The sequence below is a fragment of the Archocentrus centrarchus genome, unplaced genomic scaffold (assembly GCF_007364275.1).
Source record: "Archocentrus centrarchus isolate MPI-CPG fArcCen1 unplaced genomic scaffold, fArcCen1 scaffold_29_ctg1, whole genome shotgun sequence".
Lineage (NCBI taxonomy): Eukaryota > Metazoa > Chordata > Actinopteri > Cichliformes > Cichlidae > Archocentrus > Archocentrus centrarchus.
In genome coordinates, this window is record NW_022060258.1 from 3,840,569 (window position 1) to 3,867,417 (window position 26,849).

Below are 26,849 nucleotides of genomic sequence, written 5' to 3' on the forward strand. Positions count from 1 at the left end.
TTACAGATTCAATCTGAGCAGACGGACCCGAGCCGGCTCGACGCCGCCTCGCGGGTTAGATATTTATGAGCCCACATCTGCCACGCAGACCGTGAAAACACAGCTGAGGCGAGGCAGAGCGGGGTGAGACCAGCTGATGTTGGATCAGCTGATCTGTTGCTGATGATCTCAGAGACAGGCTTGATAAACCACTGGAGCGTGCACACTTCCACCAGCATTAAGGCTGGAGAGGGCACCATCGACTGCACGCGCTCTGAGCAGGAAATCAATTCTCACTTCCTGTCCTGGCTTTAAGTGGAGCGTAACTGTCAGTCACTGCACGCCTGTGAACCTCGAGGATTTCTGGGAGTGACATTTTTACACCTTCCTCACAGCTCAGGCCAGTTTCCTGCTCCACGGAAACCTTTGGTTGAACTCGTCCTCACACAATAAAAGCTTATGTAATAACATCTAATTACATCTAATAACTTTACCTGATTTAATTCTGCAGAATTATTAGGAGAAAATTAATGCTATTTATCACATTCATGTAGATGTGCAATAAAATAGCCGGAGACATCCAGAGGTTCTTTGAATAGTTGAGTAGAAGTGGGTCAACACCGAGGTGCCATCAAAACTACGAAGCCTGCAGAACAGAATAAATTCTTCAGCCTTTAGAAACCCTCACACAGCTGAACTGGCCATGATCCGCACCCCACCCTCAGTATAAATCCCACCCATGGGAAACATTTATGGGAGAATTTCCCCAATTATTAAATATGAATTTCCTTTTTCCTGTTCAACTTTCCCCTTTCGGTCCAAGCTGCTCAGACGCACTGAGAGGCTGCATGACGGGTTTGAAGTGTGGTTCATTCAGACCTACTCCAGAGCTGTCCCAATTCAGGACAGGACGGTTCAGCCTATGTAAGGCCGAAGTGAGCAGCTGTTAAACGTGATGGTCAGGCGTGCAAAGTGCTGTTTAGGTTGCCTAGCAACCATGATAATAGCAGCTGGAAACATTTTGTTCAGAGTTGTTTGACATAAAATGAAGGGGACAATCTTCATTTAATCTAATTTAATCTTACCGAGAGGTTTCATTGGTGTGTGACGTATCTGAGGCTGAGGGACCATAGGCCTGTAAACAGCAGACTGGTAAACCCGTCACGCTGACGCCAAGAATCCTGCGAAGGACTGCGGACGAGGGACTGCACAGAAATTTTTCCGCAGTTGGGAAATGTAAACAACCGATTGGGTGCACATTCATGTACTGTGCGTGCACCGTGCGACCTGATAGCGTGTAACACTTGCAGAAGATGTGCAGATCATGTGCAGAGGTGGAAAGTTCTGTGCAGAGGTGGCAGATGTGCGCATGCAGATGGCGGACAGTTGCAGAGAGCTGATGTGTTGCAGATGGCGGCGGATCGCTGTGTTGGTTGGATGTACTGATGTACCGAACACGTTCATTACAGAGCCATCACGTGCACTGCAAACTGCTTGTGAACTCAACACGTGCTCATCACGTGCACTCCCGTCCGCAGGTGAAATAAGGCCGCTCCTTATTTTTGAAAACTCGTTCTGCGGAGCGTCACGGAAGGTTTCTGCATGGACGGTGTTCTGGGATTCAGGCTGCGTCTCCTTAGCCTTAATTAGCGTCAACATTAGCTAGTAAGCACATTGGTAATGTAGTTCATGAGACGTCATCTCATTTTGGCAATATGTTAATAATATATTATGGCCAAGATTAAATGTATGAAATGTTTTTAATTAAAATTTACCAGCATTTTAAATTTAAGTGAGTAGTTTCAAATTCTGAGCTTCAGTAAAATTTCAAGGTGCATTTATTTCCCTTTCATTTCTTCTACTCAGCTTCATATCAGAGACAAATATATTTTAAAGTGAATACATATTGGTGTATTGTATATGATGGTGACATATTGTTTTAATATATTGGCAGCACTACGTTTGAAAGTTTTACTGATATGGGTAAAAATCACAAGCTTTGCTCCTTTTTGCTGCTGTTGCATAATTCTGATAAAATCGAGTCAGATTTGTCCTGGTGTCTCATCGGGGTGGAGAGCCTCAGTCCCGTCGGCACAGATGATCTGCAGCAGTGCGTTTCTCAGTCTCTCTCGACTCTGGACACTTGCAGTTCTCACACAAAGAGAATCAAATGTGTGTTAAGTTGCAGGATTAAAACACAGTTTTAACTTATAAACACATACACATACTTTTTACTTTTCAATCAGAGAAAAAAATAAGAGAAAGTGGAAAAAGGACAGACAAAGGTGAGGGGCTCAGGTGGTATAAATGGCACATAAGAGGAGGAGTATTTCCACATTTACTGTCTCTCTGAGCGGACTGAAATAAGATGAGCACTAAATCAAATGCAGTATCTGTAAACTGGCGAAATGTTTGGCTCCTGTGAATAAAGCACCTTTCTTTAAGCTCAACGAGTGAAACCAACAGAACCAGCTCAGGCAGCAGAACACCCGAGCTCACGTTAAAGTCATCTTCAGCTGAGAAACCAAAGCAGCACTCACAACCTCTCTGCATTTGTCACCGTGTTCTGTTTGTGCTTATATTACTTTATCCATAAAGCCATCACAGATTAGAGTCAACTTTTGAATGGTGTACACCTTAAAGTAATGGTTTTAAATGCAGGTGGAACCTGAAGTACCGACTAACACCACTGATGTCCCGTAACTTTGCCGACATGCAGCCACATGTTTATGTTCTTCGTTACTGGAACATTTGTATCACTAAATAAGTGAGAGAAAAATTACTTTTAAAAGTTTATTATCTCTGGAGCTGTCCATCTTTTTTTTTAATTATTCACGACCACTGCCGAATAATCTGGGAGCATCCAGGCAGCAGCAGGAGGAGAATGATAGGTCTTCACTATCTTGGGGTAGAGTAGACCTTGAAGGACACGCTCGACGTGTCTTTGGAGTCCGGGGAAAAGGAGGACACATTTGTGGGCCGTATTTGAAGGGGGATTTGAAACTGGACTGCCTTCACTGACTTGCTGTGACCTAATCGGCCTTCGAAGGATGCAGCCCCTGAACTGGGACACAGTTTAGTAGAGTCTCAGAATCCAAATATGGAGCCAGACTGACCTTTAATGTGGAGGTCTTGCCCTGTGTGAAGCATTAAGCTCTCTGCCATCAGTAACTACCCAGACTCAGTTTAGTTATGCTGGCATCTCCTCCTGTTACAGTGACTGTGGGGGTTTCTTGAGGTTTATGTGGAGGCAGTGGTTTAGGTGGGGTCATCATTTTCCTCCTGCTGCAGCCTGGACGCTCCCAGATTATTCTTCCTGCTTCAGGCTGCGCTGAACTTCTTTCAAGATTAAAACCCTCTCCAGTTTCCTCGCACACGACGCAAAGTAAAGAGTCCGCGGGTTAGAGGCTCCTGAGGATCGGCTCGAGGGGCCCGGAGGGGACAGCGATAATGAAGACTTCAGACTTTGTTTAGAGAGCTCCTCTGCAAACCGCCGAGCCTCACAGCAAAGAGAAACACAAACAGCCGGATCCAAGCTGCAGGGAAATGTTTAGACTCGGCGCGCTGCAAAAAGATGAAGAAAATTTGACTTCATACTTCAAATCCGCTCCACTCAGAGCACATTTACACACAAGAACAGTGGATCCAGAGTTTTATTGTGACACATGCCCACAGCTCCAGCTGAGATTTAAACATGCAGCAAAAAACGTCACAACACAAATGAACATGGGGAGGATTTATTTATAGCTCACCTGTTTCATCTGGATTAAGGTTTAAAGGTTGCATTACTAGGGGTGTGGCCTCTTTGACTGACAGGTGGATGGTGACACAGGCGGCTGTAGCTGCTAGCTGTCTGCTAGGCTTCAACTCAGCTAACTGGAGTCCCTGAACTGGACCTCTGGACCGTGTTTGTGCTGTTGGAGCCTTTTGGAGCCTTTTTAATGCAATTATCTGACCAATAATACAGCTGCTGTGGCTTCATTGGATGAACAGATTGTCCAAGAAGGCGGAGCTCCAGTTTGCTCAGTGAAATTCTGGGATTCAAGGTGAGCCCAGGACTGATGGCTGACATCATCATTTTTATATACAGTCTGTGCTTCAGAGCAGCTTCACATTGGCCTGAACGTTAGCGAGGTGGCTCGCCAAATAAATGAAAGGTAATCTTACACGACTTTGTGGCGGGTGTTACAGCAGATCGTTACGGCTCCTGTTTGACCTGCGATGTGATGATTACATATTCAGATGTTTTATGTTTATGAGTCTGTTCAGACTGTGCATATTCTCTCTCTGCCATCCACCCTCCCCTCCTGCTCCTCTTCGTCTCCCTCTCCTTCATCTTTAATGTCCTGGCCCTCCTCCTCCTCTGTTTGTATTCTGTTTTGCTGCTGGTGAAGCGGCTCTGCAGGATTTCCATTTCCAGCCTGATATAAAATTTATTGCTTGTTGGCTGCTAAGATCGGTGCATGCTGCTGTGAACTCAGCACAGTCTTTCTCACGAAACCCACGGTGAGAGTCTCTGTAATGCCAGGTGATAAATGGTTAAACAAAATAAGAGCTGCCAACATGCCGTTCTGCTCATTATCCAACCTAAAGGTGTCCAAAATGAGCAGGAAGCAGTTTATAGACCTGAAGATGATGACGTTAAACTAGCTGGGCTTCAAAGCCTCAGTCGAACCCCTCGAGCTGGACTCTTGAGTTTAGCATTCATTTATCATCCCAACAAACGTGGATACTTCATCTTTACCCTTAGTCTGTACAGCATGCCCAGGAAACCACTGCTCTGTAACAAGCTACATCCTTCAGTACAAACACAAGATACATGAACACCTGAGCCACGCTGACGTCTAATGACAGTGGAAGATGTGATTGAATCCAGTCTTTGGCCGTCATTCTGGCACATTAAAAAGTCCTGGTTATTATTTCGGGTGCATTAATATCCATTTTTATTTACATTTCTGTGTGTTAATATCAGCATTATCTATGATAAAAGCCTTTGTATTTCATTTACTCAAGAGCATTCATCTCTGTAGGATAACACTGTGTGGTGTGGACCAAACTGAGGCCTTTGTGGAGTGACTGTGTGTGTACCCCCCCCCCCCCCCCCCCCCCCCAAAAGGCCTCATTTGCTGAACGAACAGGTAAAGAGTAAAAGATTATAAAGTGTCATTTAAAATGATATGACAATGGGAGTAATTAAAAAAAAGGCCGGTCTGAAGGTCTCCTCTTTGTGCGCCTCAGGGCCCGTTTAACGCTACCATTATTTTTAGCCCAATCCATCCAAGTCCCACTCTGAAGCTTTGTCCCTCTGCATGTTAAAAAGGTCCTGTTATGAATGCTTTGTGTGCATTAATATTCAGGTTTATTTATACTTTAGTGCGTTCCTGTCATGGCTGTCAGAGGCCACTGTGAGCAGGAGAAACCCTGTCGATGGATGCTGAATACAGATCCCTCCTCTTGTTCTGGAATAAATATTGTGTATGTAGACTGCAGCAGATTTTAATGTTGAGTGTGGAGGTTTATTTGGGAGCACAGCCCGCCCTTTGTTCCAGCAGCGAGCTCCCAGGCTGCAGAGTAAATGTGGAGGAGACGGCTTAATAAGCAGTCTTGTGGAAATGTATTCACCCTCGGCTCATTAAAACATACAGGTATCCTTGTCGTGTCAGGGCCCCACACAAACAAACCTGCTTTGGCCCCGGATCCAGTTTAATAAATGCAGCCGCGGAGTGAGGAATTACATTTAGCTGCTTGTTAATGCAGCCACCTCAGTGCTCCGCGGCATGACGAGTGATTAATGCTGAGGCTACACATTCCTGGGAAACACCTGCTCTCTGTCCAGGTGAGCTGTCATAGATGCATTTTTATATTTAAAATGCAGCGTGTTATCAGAGCAAGGCTGCGGCGAGGCGAGGGATCCTCATAATGAAACTCTCCAATTAAATCGAGAGGCAGGATGTCGTCCTCGCTCGGGTCAGGGAAAATAAACAGCGGTGGGAGGCCTGCTGGAGAAAACTGGACTCAAAGGTGGATTAAAGTTTCATGAAATTTGAATAAATATGTAAGAGGATTTATTACCCACAGCTCAGGTGGTTTAAAATCATTAGTTTCCCTCATGCAGCACACCTGATCCCTGTTTGTCACCTGTATTAATATTATCATAGCAGTGCAATTAATTTTTTTGGATTACTACAAACCACATTCATACTACCTACAAATTTCAAGTGTCTCTACTGTAAGGGAGCATTAATGCTACTTCACATCAAACCTCCACTTCAGAGCCAGTGTTGGACTAATACTGCAATACATTTATGTATTTACTTCCAATTAGAGGTATTTCCCTTTATTGTGTGAGTCATGACTCTGCAACTGAGTCTCATTTTACACACACGGCAAAAAACAAAAAAAAACTTAAAAAGTTACTTAAAACAATATGAAACTGTATGTGAAGTGTGAACAGCTGCAGTTCCTCTGCAGTCCAGCAGAGGCACCACAGTGTGTGTGTGTGTGTGTCACAGCCTTTCTCAGCAGGCTGTGGAAGCTGAAGCAGTGAGTGGACAGATGGACAGACTCAGACTGAAAAATACAAATCTAAATCCAATCTTTGTCACATAACATCTGTTTTTATGTTATTAATTGTGACAGTTTGTGTTGTGCTGACAGGTCAGTGTTGTCCAGTATTTGGGGATCAATAAAGTTTAAAAAGAAGAAGCCAATATACCAATGAAAGGTGGCGCAGCTGCGAAGCCTGAACTGAACTGAAGGAGGCGCCGCTCATCAGACACTCGTGACGGGTTTAAAGCTCCTCCACGCAGGCTTCGTTAGTGAATGAAATTTAACCCCAACAACAGAAATACATGTTTTTATTCTCTTTTTTTACAGTGAAATGACCAAAATCATATTTACTGCTCTGAAAAACCTTTGCTTGGATGTAACTTTGATTTTGCTTTAAACATTATTTGCATTATTTTATAATGAACTGAGTCATTAAATTTCATAGTTTATCATGTCCTAAACACTTCCGCTGCCAAGCTGTGAGCAGATTATCATCTACTCCCTACAGTCACGGGCGCCGCGGGGGCGGTTAGCCAGCTAGCTCCAACTTTCCTCTGGTTTTATGAAGCTGTGACCTCAAAGTTCACTGAACTTTAAACTGCTGGCTGAACAAAAACCTCAACGACGTCCTGGACTAGTTCATGTTTTACAGATGAAAAAACTGATTTAAAGTCATTTTTAGCTTCAGAGGTTTTCAGGCTGTTGGTGTTTCCTCAGCATCACTTGAATGAATTTCCTGAGGATGCCGTCTGTGTATAAAAGCACTCTCGCTGGCATCGCGTGCGGTGACATTAGCGTGGCCGTGCCCGGTAATAAGAGCAGCTGGTGTGAATGTTTTGGTGCAGGAACAAACCGGTCTGCTGCTGGCCTGCTGCCTGAGTGCAGGGAGGCAGGTACAGATGGCGGTCTCACCCTGGCGGTCCCCCCCTCCCTTCCCGGGGGCCCGCCGGAGCGAATCGCAGCCCAGCAGATCCAATGCAACGAGAACTCAGGGTCACATTTAAAAAGATGGAAACTCTGCTGGGCTCAGTTTTTACTATACGTACCAAAATATAAAGAGCTCGTAAAATATGAAATACCGTCACCTTTGACCTCTGCTTCAGGGGTAATAGATTGATCTGAAGGTCAGAGCGATGATAATGCTGTTAAAACTGTTTCTTACTGCCTTTGTTTGGGTTGGCAGCATTTAGGAAATGATACTGCCTGTGGCTGTGACCTTTCACCCTGAAGGTTGAGAGTTCGGCTCTCAGGCCAGGAACGTTCTGTCTGTGAGTTAATCAGATTCATCCAGTGTGATGTAATTATGAATATTACTGCATTCAGTGTGTATGCAGTACTGCTGTTCTGTGTTCTCTCCACTGTAACCACGCTTCTCCTCCACCTGCTCCTTTCTGCTGTTATAAATAGATCAGTTGGAGCTCAGCATCATTCCCGAGCTTCCACCGGGGACATTCCTCATTTAACTGTGAGGAATTAGCATATTAGCGCCACTTTCGAGCCAATCCCAGGCCGTGATGCTGCCAAGCCTCGTCCTGCTTCCACAGGAGTCGAGCCAAAGCGGGCGGCCAAGAGAGATGGAGGGAGGGGAGGAGATCAGAGAGCGCCACATCTTCCATCTTCACCCAACTCACACATCCACCCACCACTCTCCTCTTTTAGCATCTCTCGTCCTCCGCCTCTCGTCGCTGTGATGAGTGCAGCGAACAAAGGCCTGGAATTCCCTCTGTTGGAGAAAAAGTGGCTGCAAGCGTGTCGCCAGTCTTCGCTTTGTTCTGCTTCTCCTCTGCTGGGAAAGGGAAGCAGGTCGTATACAGTGAGCTTGTTGGGCTAGAAGGTTGACTCTGAACGGCGTCTTCATCCTCAGGATGTCGGGTGACTTCCTGGTGGTCGTACTCGCCTCCAGGCTCTGAGTGACGCTGCCTCCCCACAGCCTCTCAGCAGGCTGTTTGGCTGTTTCATGGATAATCTCTGCCTGAGAGCATCAGAGCGGCCTTCAGCTCGGCCTTCGTCAACACAAAGAGAGAAAAGTGCGATTCTGCTATAAGAAAATGACTCCAGTGCAGGCAAAACAGGAAGATGACCTTCGTACATTTTGTAAGCTTCAAAGACATTTATTCACTAATAATTCAAATGTATACAAAGAGTCAGTTTTTACAGTGTTCACTCGTCTTCATAAGGGCCACGCGTGGAGATCCAGTGTCCTCACTGACCATCAGGAGCAACGTGGTGACAGTCTGTGCATTTTCCAGCATGCTGGAGCTCCATGTCCAAGGCAGAGGTGATCAGCAAGAGGCTCAGAGATCATCACATTTTTGGATCCATGGCCGGGAAACTCTGTGGTCTGGACTGGTTTGGATTTAGGTCACTTTCTTTAAATCTGATGGGTGTGACATTTGCCTTCTATGAGTGCCCTTCAGGTTTTAATGAACTGTGATAAAATACCTGCTTTCATAAAATATTCTCTAACTTTTGAAATCGGCACCTGATAATGAAGTTGAGGTCAGATGATGCAGTTTGACTGAAAGCACAGGAAGCAGTTACACACAAACATCTATGTGACTCCATCATTATATTCCATCATTAATGGAAACATGGGGAAAAATCTCTTACAAGAAACGGGAAGATTTCATGATGATGAATAAATCTGATAATGACTTAAAAATGTGTTCCACGTTTTAGGCACAGCAGACTTTTTAAAAATGTCATTTAAAAAGAGTTAGGCCACCTCTTACATCTGTGATTCATTCCACAGCTTAAATTTTAAGAATGATGTCTGGAGCACATAGATGATCAACGAGTGAAAGACTTTTCTCTGAATAAGACCCTCCTGATTGGCCCATTGCTCACCCTCCTCATCTCCATGACAAATTTAAAGTATTAATAGGGCCTCTAATGAGGTAATTAGTTTGTTGAATTAGTGCCTTCGTTAGCTAATGTTTTTTTTTCCTGACAGCGCACCAGGTGGACCTGGTGGGTGGTATTAATATTAAATTTGTGTTTTTGAACATGAAGGAGACCCAGCTGCTGTGTTGCTTCCTGATAACTGCAAAATTCAGCAGCAAAATGTTGAAAAATGGTCACTTTAAAGAACAAGGTCGGCCTCTGAAAATGTGAAATGCACACAGAGGTTTAAAAAGTTCGAAAACAGCAACCTCACAGTGAAGCAGAGACTTCACCTCAGTTTCCTGTAGTTCTTGTGTGACTCTGCAGACTTTCACACTGAGGTTTTTAAAATGTGACCAGCGGTTTCTCAGAGATGACCTGGGAGGACGGAGCATACCAAAAACAAACATGAGATTAAAATCAGATTTTGCAGGACTGAACCGAGAAGGTTAAAGAAAAGAGTGCACCCACAGCAGAACGCTGTAATTATAACTTTCTGTCTCCAAATTATGAGTGGCACAGCTTATAATTATGAGAAAATTACAAGAAGTAACCTCAAATTATCGGAAATAAATAAGATTGTAATGTGTGCACTGTTTCTTACTGTAGTAACAAAGGCGCAGCGAATAGGATGGCAGCACGAAGAACTCGTTTCCTCCTGCCGTGACGCAGCGCCGCGTTCCCGAGCCCAATGAGGCTCTCGTCTGTTTAGCGCGCTGCTTTGCCCAAAACTCTTCAGTGTTCGTTCTCGGCCTTCTTTTTATCTTTAAAAACTCACAGAGGAACTGAGCCTACGGGCTCAAATACTCAAACGCTTCAGAAAAGGATCCATCAGTGTGGACGTGAAGCTGAGGACCAGGTCACAGCGAGCAGCCCAAACCGCACAGCAGCAGGTTAATGACCAACCTCGTGCTGTGGATGGATCATCTCAGATGGCTGAAGTTTGGTCCGTCTCAGCGTCTCTGCCCACGTTTAGAGATGGTAAATCATCTTTAAACACAGACTTGCAGGCTAACGTCCTGCTAACGTCTAACTCAGCTAAACCTTTAAATCCCCTTTTTCATGGATGCTGGACGCTAAAGCTCATTGCAGCACCTGGACAACAGCCATGCTGATCTGGAGCTGAAATAGTCTGGACATGTTTTCACTCTCAGTGGTGCCTCAGAGGTGGATTTTTATGAACTGAAGGAGGATTTAAAGTCAGAATTAGTTAATGAGGTCAGAATGAACAAGCAGACTGGAACAAATGTGGGCTTTGATGTGTCCCAGGGGCATTCGGGTGACTGGAGCATCTGGGGATTTGTGTTATTTGTCTTGGAAATTGTCTTTAAATTGCAAGAAAAATGAAATAATGGTGAACAAAAGGAAGAACCTGTATTTATTGCGTCTGTCCTTCAGCTGATGGATCCATTTGGCAACAAAACAGTGCTGAATTCAATCTTCTTTAACCTTCACCACATCCTCACTCATTAGCAGCTCTGTGTCAACAAGACAGTTGTAATCAGTGCATCCTGTCATTTCAGACCCATCGCACCGCATCTCAGCACCGCCACAAACGCTGCGTTCTGTGACGGTCCGGGGGTGGGCAGGGTACAGGCTTAATGTGGCCTTGGCCCTGGCAAACCACCGAGGGCAGATTCATTGCTGCGTGGAGCATCTATCTCTGTGAAACACGCCCGGCGCCGAGCCCAGCGACATTTAGAAAGGGCCGCCGAGAGCTGGACGCCGTGGAGAGGGGCATTTATGTGAGAGAGCGATACTGAGAGGCTGGAGCCGATCCACTCACGCTGAAGTGTTTGACTGGTGCTTTTAGCACAGCACCGCGGCTCTTTGCAGCTCTCTGAGACTGAATCCAGCGTGTGAGGACATGTGAGAGGCATCGAAAACAAAATGAATGAATGAGCTGCCATTTTGTTGATGATTGCTGAATGGGTTCCGGGCAGGCGGCGGAGAGTCGAGCACACGGATTTGGCAGAAAGAGACGTTCAGACAGGAAGAGATGCCGAGGGAGTGAACTAAGACGGCGAGGAGCCGAGTGAATGGAAAAGCCTTTGTTTAATTCAGCAGCCCGCTCCCGTTTCAGCACATCACCGCTAAAAGATGCTTCTGCCATGAAGGGAATCATACCTGTGTCACCTGTCCACAGCCATGCTGAAGAAACACATGAAATACTCTTTAAAAAACAGTGAAATTAATCTGCCATTGAAGTAAATACAGCTTTAAAAAAATCTCAAACTCATAAAGACGGCTCAGATTTTACTTTGTGATGCTTCAAACTCATTTATCTCTAAGTCACCTCAGAGTTCATATCTTCAGCGAAAGCTGCTTCAAACGTGATTTCACACTAACTGAGAAACACATTAGACCAGAGTCAGAGAAAAAGCAAACCTCGCTCTCGTTCTTTCAGCTGTGGTCAGACAGACTCCGGCTCCACCGCCATGGACTGCGGCTGCTGGCGGTGGTCCTTCTGCTGTACGAAGGAGTGTTAGAGCCACATTGAGAAAAAAAAACAGAGTCAAAATACTGAGAAGAAAGTCAAAATAGTATTTTGAGAGTAAAGTTGTCATTGGCAGAGTTGATGTCTACATGTCCGCTCTGTACTGCAGGAAGGGGCAGCCATCGATATCCTCACATCCGTCTGTTTGTGTGGTTTTTCCTTCTGAGCAGATGCAGCTTTCTGCACCATCTCTTATCACATCGTGTTTATGTTACTAAAACAGAAATATTTCCTTGTTATAAAACCGATTCTAAAGCATAGCTTCACTAACTCATCTACACAAGACAGTTTGGAGAAGGTATAGCAGACTAAACGACATCTTTAATCTCCACATTTCAACTTTTTTCTCAAAATTTTGACTTTATTCTCAAAACTCCTTCATACTGCTGCAATGTGTGTGTGTGTGTGTGCGTGTGTGTGTGTATGTGGCTGACTCAAGCCCTGTTGAATCTCCAGCACAGTAAATGTTTTCCAGTATGTGAACGTCAGTGTGGGATGTTTTTTGGATGGTTTTCCTCATGATGTTTTTATGGTTTGTGATGAGTTCTCAGACACGGACTGTTATAGAAGACACGTCTGATTCGAGTACTGATTCAGTTTGTTATGACTGTGCTGATTGGCTCAGACTGTTTTGGTCTACGTTCTGTTTTTGCTTTATTTCATTGAAAAATATTTAACTGCTTTATACTTATTCTACATGTTTTTTATGTCTACATTTAATTGCACCTATCAAGAGTGTGCCATATATCATGTTCTACTGTACTCTGCTCTGTGTTGTGTGCTGTGAGTGAGAGTCAGACTAGAACTAGAAAACACAACACAACAGTGGATGAGACAGAGGCAAGCTGACAGCTAACACCAGTTTAATATCATCATCATGCATAAGTCCCGCGTACAATGTTTCTGTGGATGAAGGTTATCATTGTTAAGTACCAATACTGCTGAACATGTCATAATCAACTCAGTGTACTTCAAAAGTGCTGCCCTTCGCGTACTTCCAGCAACAATTACCGTAATAACCCTATGTTGGTTGTGAAGTGCAGTTTCTCAGCTTTCAGAAACCGTTTGAATTTTTTCAACAGGACAAACGTTATTACGGTAATTCAAAGTTCCTTTGACCGGCCGTCTCAGGCTCTGTGCTAACCAGCTGTTCATGGGTTGTAGGGGCAGGTAACGGTGCTTCAGCGGCGATCGCCCGGCAGTATAGGGTTATAATATGTATGCTGTGTGTGCGTTTCAGATGGCTCTCATGTTGCAAAACTACCGCTGCAAACCGTCGGTCTGGGCATTCAACCGGATCTCTGTGTGCCTCCAGTTTCTTGCTGTCGGGTTTTAAAAATGGCACGTTTGATTCTGGTGAAGGAGTTGCTCTCATGACTCCACTAGTGATGACACTCCCTGGCCAATCAGCAGCATGCTGTTCTAACACGTCACATTTTCAGATTGCCTCAGATCGCTTGGAATCCCAGCTGAGTGAGTACTAACAAAGTACCTGGTACCTGGTACCTGGTACTAATGGAAACACCTTCAAACTGCGCCGAGTCGAGTCGAGCCGCGCTGAGTAGATATTAATGGAAATGCGGCTTTATTTCCCACCATATTGCCACAATGTTTTTTCACCCCCTCCTTATCTGGGCTTTGGCAGCTGGTGACGGTAAAACTGTTACAGATGTTAATAGTCACCAGGTGACTGCACATGATGGGAAGGCTGCCAAGAGTGCTGGAAGAAGCCCAAACAGGTCAGAAATGGGCCAAAAGACTATGTAAACTCTAGCGTCAAGTTTCATAAGAGAAATAAAGATATGACATCATAAAAAGGGGGTGTGTTTAGACCAACCCTTAATCAATAACAGTCACAGGAGTCTCTGCCTGTCTTGGGTACCTGCTGACCTGCATGTGCTTAAGGCACAAACCCCGGGGAGCTCTGCTGTTTGCCTCTTTGTGCGGCTGCCATCGACTCTGCAAGTGTTTGATTTTAATCAAGAACTAAAAACCTGGAGCGTTCTCAGCCTAAAAATGGAGGAAGAGTCCTGTTAAATTTATGAGCCGACATCAGGACTGATGGTGTCACTGTCAGTGAAGGCTGTTCAGGCTCAGCTCCAGGCCGTAACGCGGACCCTCTGAAGTGCTTTTTAAATCATTCCAAAGCAAAATAATGTCTTCCTCCCAGCTTCCCAAATGGGCTGAATTCAAACGTTCATTGTGACTGGAAGCGTGCCATTCAATTAAGTGAGGTCATTGAAACTGTAACTGGCAGTGAGGTCATTATTTAAAAGTTAGAGCAGCTGTGGACCGCTCACCCTGCTTCCCTCTCCTCCAGAATATTCTTCTTCTAATGACCTCTCACCTCCTCCTTGTCCTCCTCCTCCTCTTCTTCTTCTTCGGTTCCAGGCGACAGCGAGGTGAGGATTGAGGGCACTGTAGGACAAATGAATTAACAGCATCAGATTAAACAGAGAGGTGTGCCTGATGAATTATGTAAGCACGAGCCTGACCGGACTTAATGGAGCTGCTGTGTGGAAAAAGGCTTTTAATGTGAAAGCAGCTGAGGAGTGTGTGTCTTTGCATGAATTAATCAGTCAGATTTACAATATTTAGATATGCGTTAGGTAACTTTTTCATGAATTAAACACGTTTTTATTGCCAGCGTCTGACAGAGACCTTCCCCAGCTTTAACTGCCTGTGGTCAGATTCCAGTTTGAAGGACTCTGGATGAATTTTCCACTAAAATCCAAAAGGATTTGATGGTTATGCTCCGAGTGCCTCAGTGCCTGTCGTCGGCTCCCAGCATCCACTGTGAGCGACACTCACTGAGGTCAGCTTAGAAATGGAGCAGCCGACAGTTTTTTTGTCTCCTTGCAGTCTTTCTAGTCATCTTGTGTATATTTCTGTCTTCATACCTACTGTGCATCTCATTTTGGTCCAGGTGAGACCCTCAAGGTGAGGTTTCACTCAGATTTTTTGTTTACAACACTGACACATAAAGCACACATTTTAAATGCCACAGCAAACACACACACTCCACACACACAAATAGAATCCCATTCATAAACCATGTGGCACAGGTACCCCGGTTCCACCTCACAGGCCTACTTAATCAGAGAAATGTCAGCGCGCTCACCCAATGCTCCACTTTCATCCACGTCTTTATGGTGGCAAATTAGGTCCTCGCTGATGAGGACTTAGAAAGCAAGCAGGCAAGAAAGAGAGACGGGCGAGGAAGTTTAGAAGAGGTGGAGGAGAGGAAGAGGAGGATGAAGGGTGAGTCAGTCGGGTTTGTCAGACTCCTGTCGGAGGTGAATCACAGTCTAGCTGAATGCTGATGCTTTACAAATATAGTGATGATAACAATGTGCACACACAGTGAGTTAGGAAGTGGAACTGTTTTGCAGCTTGGTGCTTTCTGCTTCATTTAGCCGTCCGTCAGGAGGCTGGGAAAATTACAGCATGTTGATGAATGCATGCGTGCTGTGTGTGTGTGTGTGTGTGTGTGTGTGTGTGTGTGTGTGTGTGTGTGTGTGTGTGTGTGTGTGTGTACCAGAATGTCACCCTGGTCTGTGCATGTGTATCGCCTGATCACACAAAATGTGCGTCTGTAATGAAATCTGTGATTGCTGCACCTCAGGCGAGCGGGGTCACTGTAATTAAGTGTGATTAGGAGGCAGCGCTGCTGTTTCTGATTCACACACAGTGGAGCCACCGCACCGCCTTTCCTCCCACATATGATACATGTGCACGTACATGAGAGTGTGACTCATACCACTTTGATAAAGTGATGACAGTAATCGATGTGAGCTGACATACATGCGACTACTGGAAATGAATGTCTATTTGCAGCTAACGTGCAACAAACATCGCCTAAGAGAACTTTTATATTGGAAATTAAAAATAGTAAGGATCTAATTGGCCACAGTTCTTGCAGTTAGCCTCTTAACGTTCATTCTCCCTGATTAGGGGAGGAGTCAGGTTTCACTGATGATAACATCGTGCAGCTTCTGTGGGTCTCGGGGCTCCAGGAAGCAGGTTTAGCTCCAGCTCTGATTTTCAGAGGGAAACTCGAGTTTTCTCTTCCAGGAAGAGTGTCAAGTTACCGTGGTAACAGGCTCCACCTGCTCGCTGGCCGATTTCTTCATCAAACTCTGGCTCCTCCCCTCCTGCTGATTCATTTCCTCATTCATAAAGCTGCTGTCGAAGCTCAGAGTGGACTGAATTCAGATGCAGAAGTTTACATTTTTTTAATACATTTAATGTATTAACACGAGTGCTTTTCCGCTCCTTCACTGGTCAGTATGTGAGGATGGAGCCGACGATTGCATCACAGATTGATGCACAGTCTGTCAGAGAGCCGTCAGTGAAGCTCAGATCAGGAACATTAAAGCAGAGTTTCTCTGTAAATTCAGCATTTTTACCCAGGAATGGCAGAAATAATGAAATTCTCTCTCTCAAAAAGTAAGGTTGTTACAGTCCATCATTGTGTCATATTTCTAGTGAATAATTATTGAAAAAGTGAAATGGTGATAAACTGCTGCAAAAACAGTTTTTATTTAATAAAATGTGAGCTGAGGGACCCGCGCTGCGTCTGCCGTCACTGATACCAGCGTTTCTGTCAGCCTACAGCAAATCATCAGATTTACATTCAGATGTAAACTTAAGATTCAACTTCATCCAAACGAATGTTTAAAGTCAGAGTTTGTTGAAGCAGCTTCCTGGAGCCACGCTCAGCACAGCTACTGTTAAAAGGTTTGAGAGTGGTCTGGCTTTTCAGAGGCCAGCAGTTACAGGCCTGGATGTCTCTTTGTGGTCCTTTTGCTTCTTTCTGTAGTGATCTGTTTTTTGTAGGCATTTTTGTGTATTTGTAGTCTTTTTCTTTTCTGTTTGTAGCCATTTTATAGTGGTTATGGATCTCTTTGTTGTGGTTTCGTGTCGTCTGTAGTTGTATTGTTGTCAGTAGGTGAGAGTGCATCTTTCTAACTATGAGCACATACATGGGCAGCATGTGTGACAGGAAGAGTGCTGGACAGCATTAAATGATCTGAGTAAAGAAAAAATCTTTTCTAATTTCATCAAAGGTCATCAGAGTTTTAGGGTGATGTTTCTCAGCGCAGGGAGCTGACAGTACCTGTGGATGGGCAGGTAAGCAGCTGTTTATGCAGGTACCCTGCAGCTCCTCGGCCTGGGGAAGCTTTAATGTGTCACTCAGTTACGGCTCGTCGAGGTGCTGAAATCAAAGAAATAAGTTCCCTGAGCTGTTGCCAAGATGGCTGCCGAGTGCTCCTGGACGGACTTCGGTCTCAGTGCTTCCGGGGAGGAGGAAGAGTCGTACTCGTGCAGCAGAGGAAGCCGACGGCGAAGACGAACCAAACTGGATTTTGTGTGGATATGCGACTCTTCATGTGATGAGTGGAAATTAGCCCTCAGATCCTCAGCGGGGCTCTTCCAGCGTCTCTGGTCTGTGCCTTAAGTAATGATCGTATCCTTCAGCCGCAGCCTTCAAAAATGCAAACGTTTGGCTACAGGAGCCCGCTGGGCCCAGTTCAGATTAATGCATTGTTGTACTTTCAGGGAGAATATTGGCTTTTTTACTCTCTAAGTGTGCTGTTATCACAAACATTGCACATCCTGTTGAGACTCAGGTTCCTTTTATCTCACGATTACAGCTCAGTGAAACATTTTCACACACTTTTTATCCCCTCAGCCCAAAATACAGCAGTTATGTTCATTAAAGCGTGCCGTTGAAATTACCAACAGTGTTTGTTCAACTGTGAAGTTTCCAACTCCCTCAGTTTAATATATTTAAGTCATTTTCTTCCTGTTTGATGACAGACTGGAGTCGCAGATCATTTTTTTGTCAATCACAGAATTGTTGTGAGTGATTTAATGTGTTACCTCCATGGCTTTACAACCAAAGACACACAAATCAGCCAACACGAGACAGAACCCCGAAACTGAAAGAGATGAAATAGCTTCAAAGAGCCGCACGAAATGTGCACAAAACATCCAAAATCAGAAAAGCGTAGTGCCACACTTTCAGAGTAGAGCCGGCCGACCGGGCGATTACACTGGTGACTCTTGGGCAAGTCCATTGTTGTGTTGTTTATTAGTGTTTTGCATGCGCGCGCACACACACACACACACACACATGCACGCGCACACACACACTGCTAATCAGTGCTCAGTAACATCACCAAACTGGAGCCCCGCCTTCTTGGACGGTCTGTTCATCCAATGAAGGGACAGCAGCCGTATTATTGGTCAAATAATTACATTAAAATGCTCCAAAAGGCTCCAACAGCACAAACATGGTCCAGAGGTCCAGTTCAGGGACTCCAGTTAGCTGAGGTGAAGCCTAGCATACAGCTAGCAGCTACAGCCGCCTGTGTCACCATCACCTATTATTAGGGCCACGCCCCTAATAATGCAAACTTTAAACAGGTGAGTCATAAACACATCCTCCCCCGTACAGCTGTTATGAAGGGGGGAGACCAAAGCAGTTTCTGTAAAGGTTTATGAACATTTCTCAGCGCTGCAGGTTGATGGCTGACACCAGCAAATCTATCAAAGATCAGCAGTTTTTGGATCGATAACCTGCTGGAGACATTTGGACGTACCACCCAGCCCTGAATTGCACTTTTTTCACAGTCACTGATAATCTTCAGATTTGACACACATTTGCCGTTTCTTCAGTATCACAGTGATCCGGTGACACGATGCACTGTGAGCATCATTCCGATACTTCTGCAAACACCAATTTGGCAAAAAGTGATACGACTTGGTGGAGATGAAGATACTCGGCGTGTGATTGTCACAGTCAGCACCAAACACTGACCTCCTCCTTGGACTCAGCTCGGACGAATCTGAACACATGGACATGAAACACAGTTTTAGATTCAGGTTGATTTAGAGAGGAGCTCATTCCTCAGTCTGAAATCCCTGCAGATTACACCCAAACACGCCTGAGTGGCGTCCGATGTGCCCATTCAGTTCAGAGAGCCCGCCGCCGGCCACTGCAGCAGATGTGGCCTGCTGGGTAATTAATGGAGGATGTAGAAATCTGTCAGAGACACAAGAATAGTGAGGAGATTGTGACGTAACACGCTGACCTCCACAATTACTGTTCTCACACTCAAGCAGTGTTTAATGCAACTAATTAATGTTCAGCACTGCCCCGTTTTTAATTAGAAACTCTGGATGAGCCAGACAGCGTGCAGAGAAAGAGGGCGGCCTCTGCGAGCGAGCGCTCAAATACTGAAATGTGTTTTATTATTTTTGTAAGAAAAACATGAAACTATGAGGAAATTCAGCTTCTTCACCAGGAAAAGCTGCTGTAAAGCTCAAAATAACAAGGACAGAGGCTGGGCACAAATTTCACAGGGTCCTGATGTGGAAACTACCACGACCACCGGGAGGCGCTATTACTGGGTCTTAAATACACGCGGACTGTGCACAGTGCTGCAGAGCCACACAACGAGACACAAAATAGACACAAAGATATGAAACACAGAACTACACAACAGTCACAAATACGGTCAGAAAATCAGAAGAAAAATATATGGAACAACAACCCGATGACCACAAGCACAACCACACAAACAGACACACAATTACTGACATCACATGGAAGGTGACCAAACTGGACACAAAACCAACTGAATAAGGCCTGATGACTAAAAACAGAGTGTGTGGGAACCAAAGAATGACCAAAATTTGATGCAGAAACACAGAAATACAAAAGCTAACATAACTGCATGCACACACGCTGAAATGTATCAAAAACATTCGAACCAGACACAAAAAAGATGCAGAAAAAGAAACAGACCTCAAAGAGACACGAAACAAACAGAATTAGACTCAGCGTAACCTGCAGAACGATCAGTGATGGATGCACTTAAAACAAGATCAAGTTCTAAAAGGTAAAAAAAGATATACAGATATAAACAGATCCTCATAAAATCTGTCAGTCATGCTCCAAAAGAGCATTTTTATCAGTATTGTGATCCAGCACATCGTCTTCCCTCCTGCTTGTTATATCCATACAGATATTCTGACCTCTGACCCCCTGATGGTCCACCTGAAGGTTCAGGTCTCACATGTTAGCCTCAAAGCCTTGAGTGCCACCGTCCTCCCACACAAACTCTCATTAATAGACATCAGCGATGAGCAGAAGGTCAGTAACTTGAAGTCCTCTGCCATCTCCACGATGTGTAAATGTCAGGTGGAAATGCCAGTGAGCGTGGCGGCGCATCGCCGAGGCCGCCACGCCGCTGTTCTCCCCTCTGCGTGACTCTGGCTGCTTCGTATTCCTCTCAGGGCCTCCAATCGATGCTCGATCGCTCCCATTGTCATTCTCGCCCTCACTCGTCCTTCCCTCTCTCCTCGCCTTTCCTGTCTCGTAGTCGTGGCCAGTCATCACCTCCCAGCTCAGGTCTGCGCGCCTCACCTCGCTGTCTCGGATCAATGTGGGTCGGCACGCCGTGGAGCAGGTTGTGTTTTATTGAAGCTGTCAGGGTGCTGACCTTTCCACGTCCAGAGGAAGATGCCAGCAAACTGAGCTGCTTATGAGTCCAATCAGTCAAAGGACAGAGAGGAGCGTTTCTGTCTTTCAAAGCTTCACACTCGTTCCTGAACATTAGAAACATGTCTGCTGTCATCACGCCAACAACTGGATGTATTACACAGGAAGTAACAGGGATACCTGCAGGTGCCTGCAAGGTGAGCTCAGGTCACTAAACATCATCTGATAGAAATGCACCGAAAGCTAAAACTCATAAATACCGTGAGAACATGACTTCACAAACATCAGCACAAAGCTCCGTACTTTCTTTCTCTGGGCCTTAGTGCTGCCTCTCAGACAGACAGCTTTCTTCTGATTGGCTTCCCCTTATCAATATAAGGTTTGAACAGGAAGTGGGCGGGGACTCTGTCTGAGATGACCATATTAGCAGAGGTTAAAGTGGACCGGGTTGATGTGGGACGGCATTCCGGCAGCTGCGTCCTCCCTGTGACGCGTTCATGGTTCAGATGTCACTAAAGTTGTGTTCACGGTACTTCAGAGTCTAGATAGCGTGACAGAAGAGGAGGGAGCATAAACAAAGTGACACAATTTCAAATTTGATGTTTCAAGAAGCTCAACAAACATGACACACAAACTGATTATCTGCCAGCTGAGGGTACAGCTGCTTTAACATTTTCCCTGGATCAATAATGTGTAATAATTTTATCCCAGAGATGCAGGAAGATGTAATGAAGAGGAAGAGAGGAAGATCAGACATGCTTTAAGCTGCTCAGCAAGTTTCATTTGATAAACTGGAAATGTAAAGCTTGCATGTGATATCCTCATTATAAATTTTTCTTAATCTGACTGTGGATCTGTGCAGGATGTGCTGCTGAAGTTATCTCGATATTTCATATTCTGAATGTTTTTGAAAACCCCACCTGCCAAATCCCACTTTAACTCCTCCATGTCAGGGATCCTCTCTGTGACATCATAGAGATGTTCTATTATTATACTGATGGTCTGTCATATGTCGAAACTGAAAAATGAATACTGGAGGTGCTCTGAGGTGTTTGCAGAAGGACTGGAGAGTGACAGCGGTTTGAGTCACTCTGGGAGCTTCAAGCTCAGTTTAGCTTCAGTGTCTCGAGGATGTTCATTAAAAAAAAATCAACCGTGAGGCTGAAAAACCACAATCAGGCTCTCAGTCACATTCACCAGGCAGAAGAAATGCCTTCCATTTCTGGTTTCTCAGCTGAGTTATTTTTGATCTTGATGGACATCAGGAATGATTTAATCCTGTAAAAGTTTGAAGTTTGAAGCTAGCGTGTAATTTTCATTTATTTTAAATTTGAAGCATCTGTTTGCAAACACTTTCCACATGCAGGATTCTTAAAGTTCCTGAGGCTGAGGGAGCCCTTCAGTGTTCGTTCTGATGCTCATGCAGCAGATAAAGTCACACCATCCTCTTAACAGATGCTGCTGGTGAACCTTCACATCCTCACAGACTATCACACTTTAATGAACCGGCACAGAGTCCGTTTCTGGAGCTGGACTGAAGATCTTGTGCAGAGCAGCAGGTCTTCCTGTGTCAGTAGAAATCCTCTCTGAGCTTTAGATTCTTGTGTGTGTGTTTATGATGCAGCATCTGTCTCTGCAGGCCTGATGGATCGACCTCTGTGGCCTTTGAGTCAGAAGGCGTAAAGCTTTAAATGTGTTTCAGCTTTGTTCAAGGTCTGCAGCTTCATCCTGCAGCTTCATCCTGCAGCTTCATCCTGCAGCTTCATCCTGCAGCTTCATCCTGCAGCTTCGCTGCGCTCACAGAACCTGTGATTTCATTTCCTGCTGTCACAATCTCGCCTCATTCTGCTGACCCCACGTTTAATATTTACCCTGAATATTTTCTTTATGCAGGCGCTTCCTGTTTGGACAGTCAATAACTTCAGTTTATATCAGCAGCTAAACAACAGAATGAATGAGCATTAATATTAATGAGGCCTCATTAACCTGCAGCTCAACCCGATAAAGAGCCGAGCAGCAGAAAGTCATAAAATACTCATAAAAATAGAATTTAATAAAATGCCTCATAAACATCAATAAAAAGTTTGGATATTGTTTGAGCAACTATAATAAAATGTTTTAGAAGTGGTCTGATAATTCCTGCAAATGTGGTAAAATGTGAAAAAAAAACGTTTGTTTTTAAAAGGCACCAAATATTATCACAAATAAAATATATATAAAAATTATATATAAAAAAAAAATTAAAAAGCTGACATCTGGAGAAACTCAAAGGAGGTAAAAACAGGAGGATATACATGAAAAGGGGCAAAACATCAGCATTTCACTTTCCCCTCCAATTAAGAGGAGTTAGCAAAATGTCAAAAAAGTAACTTAAAGCGCCAAATTGTCTTATAGTTTGACATCAAATTGCAGGCTGGAAGTAAGGGGCGGAGCCAGAATCGTAAATGTATTTATAACGTTTAAAATACGTTTAAAACGTTTAGAATTTATAACGTTGTGAAGTGATAATTTTGTACAGCTTGTTTAATTGAGACAAAAAATCCAGAAAATTAGTGAATGAAGGGATATTTTTTATTACATTTTGTATTATACTTTCTGAACACTGAGAAAAAGTTTTAATTTGTTCTTGTGTGATCATTTTGTACACTTTATTTACCTTTAAACTTGGCCCAATTCTATCCTGGCTTTTAACTAATTAATGATCCAAAGGGAAAAAAAAAGCACAAAACACTTAAACTTCATGAAAATTCTTCATAATCATTAAAACGTATCAGCATCAGCGATACTGGCCCTGTACTTACTTGGTATCGGAGCCATACCAAATCTTGCAGTATCGCACACCACTATCCCACACACCTCATCTTCACCTTTTCCAGCAAACAGAATTTTCCGTCATCACCAACATTTTCTTAAGTTAAGCTTCAGACTCTTTCTGGTGAATCCTTTAACGCCTTTGGCTGATCGGCGAGCAGGAATCAGGCGCCTGATGCTGGCTGTGGAAATCTTTTGCAATCAGTCCAAGTGAGATTAAGTTAGAGTCTGTCAGCTTCTCTAATTCAGTTACTTACTGAGCTCCAGTCCAAGGAATTCAGGTCCAAGTCAGAGACAGGACTGAATCCTGATGGGATTAAACTGAAGTGAAGAGCAAATAGGCCTGAGTCAGCGTGAAGGCCGAAAACAGGTTTCTGTTCAGGCAGATCTGAGCAGGCCCTCGAAGGACCAGGGTCCACGTGGTGCAGGTCCAAAAGGGTCGAGTCACACACTGTAGATAAAAGATGGTTTGTCCAAACCTCCTTGAATTTTCTTCTATTTTAATCATGACTGACTGAGTAATGTGAGCACAAAAACACAAAAATTTACCATCAGCGCAGCACGAACACCCGTCTGAAAATATCACAGCAACATATTCGCATGCAGCTTTCAAAAATCACGTCCTATATTTCTGCTCCCATAAATAAACAGCTGGAGTCATTAACACCGTTCTGTGACGTTTACACGGGGCGTTATTCAGCTTCTGTTGTGGCTGTCAGAACGGACAGTGTTTTTAACCTAGATCAGCAGATCAGTGCAGTGGTGAAGTCCAGCTTTTTTAAACTCACACAGTTAGCTAAGGTCAAACAAATCCTCTCAAAACAGGACTTTGAAATCGTAATCCATGCGCTCATTAATCACAGCTGGATTACTGTAACTCTCTTTATTTTGGGGTTTCCCAGTCATCTCTGTCCCGTCTTCAGCTGGTGCAAAATGCAGCTGCTCGTCTTTTGATCATATTTCTCCTGTTTTGGCCTCACTGCGCTGGCTCCCTGTTCATTTTAGAGTGCATTTTAAAATTCTTTTATTTGCTTTTAAGTCATTAAATGGTCTTGCCCCCCCCTTACCTCTCTGAGCTCCTACGTAGGCACTCGCCCTCCCGGTCGCTCAGGTCGGCTGATCAGCTGCTCCCGGATATGCCGAGGACACAACGAAAGCTCAGAGGGGACGGAGCTTTATCTGTGGCAGCACCAGGCTGTGGAATTCACTCCCACTGCATATTAGACGGGCTTCTTCACTGTGCATTTTTAAAACCCACCTTTTTTCACTGGCAACTGTTTGAGAGTTGACTTTTATCGACTTTTACTCATTTGTTTTACTTATCAATTCTAATTATGTTTAATGTTTTTAATGCTTTCATATTTTATTGTGTTTTAATGTTAAGAACTTTGGTCAGCAGTTGCTGTTTTTAAAGTGCTATATAAATAAAGTTGGCTTGGCTTTAAACACGTGAACACCCAGAATCAAACCCGCCCTCCGCACAGGAAACCATCTGTTAATAAATGATCACATGGTGGACTCAGCGACCAAATAATCACCTCCAACTTTTGTTTCACCTTCATGAGATTTATGCTGACGGTCTGAGCCTCTTCTTCATGAATCCTCCCATATCCTAATATTTCCTTCTCTTCCTCTCTTCCTCCAGATCCCTCAGATCAGCTACGCCTCCACGGCGCCGGAGCTGAGTGACGACCGGCGGTACGACTTCTTCTCTCGGGTCGTCCCTCCGGACAGCTTCCAGGCTCAGGCCATGGTGGACATCGTCAAATCCATGGGCTGGAACTACGTCTCCACGGTGGCGTCGGAGGGCAGTTACGGGGAGAAGGGTGTGGATGCCTTCATGCAGCTCTCCAGAGAGGCAGGTAAGACAGGCTCAGGGGGAGAAGATGGAAAAGGTCCAAACTGCTGCAGCATCAGGGGCCAGAGGGGTCATGATGAAGGGTTCACCTGCAGCAGGTGGTGGTCAGAGGTTAAACTTTCTTCCTACCTCAGAATTATGTCACAGTATTTCATGGAAATGTGCAAAACCAATATTTATCATGACGTTTTATTGGTAACTGAACCCAATAATTTCCATCCACCGTTTGCTCTTCCTGTCACATGCAGTGCAGTTGGTGAGGCATCCATGGAGTCATTTGCTAACATCTGGGTCTCCAGATGTTAGCGTCTCCTCCCCTGTAGCCTGGTTTTCCTCCACGGTGGGTTTTTGCCTCGAGTGGTGAAGCACATTTATGGTTTCCACCGTTGGCACAAATAGTTTTCGTGCATATTTTGCAAAGTTCTGTTTTGTTGGATGTTGTTTGTAATTTGAGTCAAATTTCCAATAAAAAAAAAAGATTCACACTTTTTGGAAAAGGCAGAAGAAAGAGAGCGAGGAGGGAAAGTTGGAGCGGTGAAAGCAGAAGAAAGTGAAAAACACAGACGGGTCTTAACATGTCGGCACCAGAGCAGCCAAGAATTACGTACATTATTATTAGTGGAGTGGTGGCCTAGGGGAGAAGAAAGAGGGTTCGTCACTGAGAGGACCCTGGTTCAAATCCTCGGGCTGGCATCACTGTGGGTCCCTGAGCAAGCCCACCCCCCCCAGGTTGCTCCCCGGGCGCCCTTTGGCTGCCCCCTGCTCCATGCTGTGCTGTGTGTACTACATACTCCATGTGTGTGATGGGTTAAATGCAGAGAATGAATTTCACTGCATGTAAATGTATGTGACAAATAAAGCTCTTTCTTTTTTTTTTCTTTAATACCCAGCAAACATGCTTCAGACATCTCACAGGTGAAAACAGGTCGCTGAAGCGATGATGGTCGGATGCTGGTGTTTCCATGTAGGACGACGCTCCAATCAGAGCATGTCTCAAAGCTGCAATAATTGTCCCAGATTGTTGTGATTATGAATTTATGTCTTTGCTTTGAATAGGTTCATTCGGTCACTGCATCACAGCTGAATGAAGCTGACGTTTGCTGGATTTCTTTGGCCTTGAAGACTCAGCAGTTAAATCCAAAGTAGCTCATTCAGAAGCAGAAATGTGAAAGTCGAGTTTATCAGCAAGCTTTAGCCTAAAAATCCAACAAAGGTAAAACTCCAAACATCCTGAATCTGACCGGCCCTCTGCCACCAGCTGCTGCATGGAAACATTGGGCTTATGTGGCTCTAATCTGTGTTTGTGGGCGTGCAGCTGGCACAGCTGGATTCAGGTTGTTTGTGGTAGTTTTTCTGTTGCACAGCATCTGCTCGCTCCTCGTTCTGTGACTTTATGTGCAAACCTTCCTCATTAAACTCCCACCAACTGTGTTCTGTACATCCATGATACCGCTTTTAATAACTAAACTGTCAATAAATCTGATGTGCTGGAGGATGACATCAAACTTTACTGTTCTACCTGAAACGAAAGAACCTGCAGACCCGAGCAGCAGAGCAAACTGTTGAGTCAGAGAAGCTTGAAAGGAGTTAATTAGAGTATGCAGTGGTGCTGATTGCTCTCTGAATAATCTCACTGACATTTCCAGCGATCTGATGACTCTTCACAGCTCACCGGTTAGGATGCGTCCTGACATTTATGTGCTGCGGTTTTTAGCGGATTATTAAAGGACACGGCGCTGCCAGGGAGCGTCTTTAACACC

At 44.6% G+C, this 26,849-nt stretch overlaps 1 protein-coding gene across 1 annotated transcript in view; it reads left to right on the plus strand.

Annotated features, from left to right (window-relative positions):
* The window catches only part of grm7 (glutamate metabotropic receptor 7), a 232,942-nt gene that overhangs the window by 55,962 nt on the left and 150,131 nt on the right, over window positions 1-26,849 (plus strand). Inside the window, exon 2 of the mRNA XM_030723843.1 lies at window positions 24,877-25,093. Within this exon, the coding sequence (XP_030579703.1) occupies window positions 24,877-25,093 (217 nt within the window). The remainder of the gene's footprint in view (window positions 1-24,876; window positions 25,094-26,849) is intronic.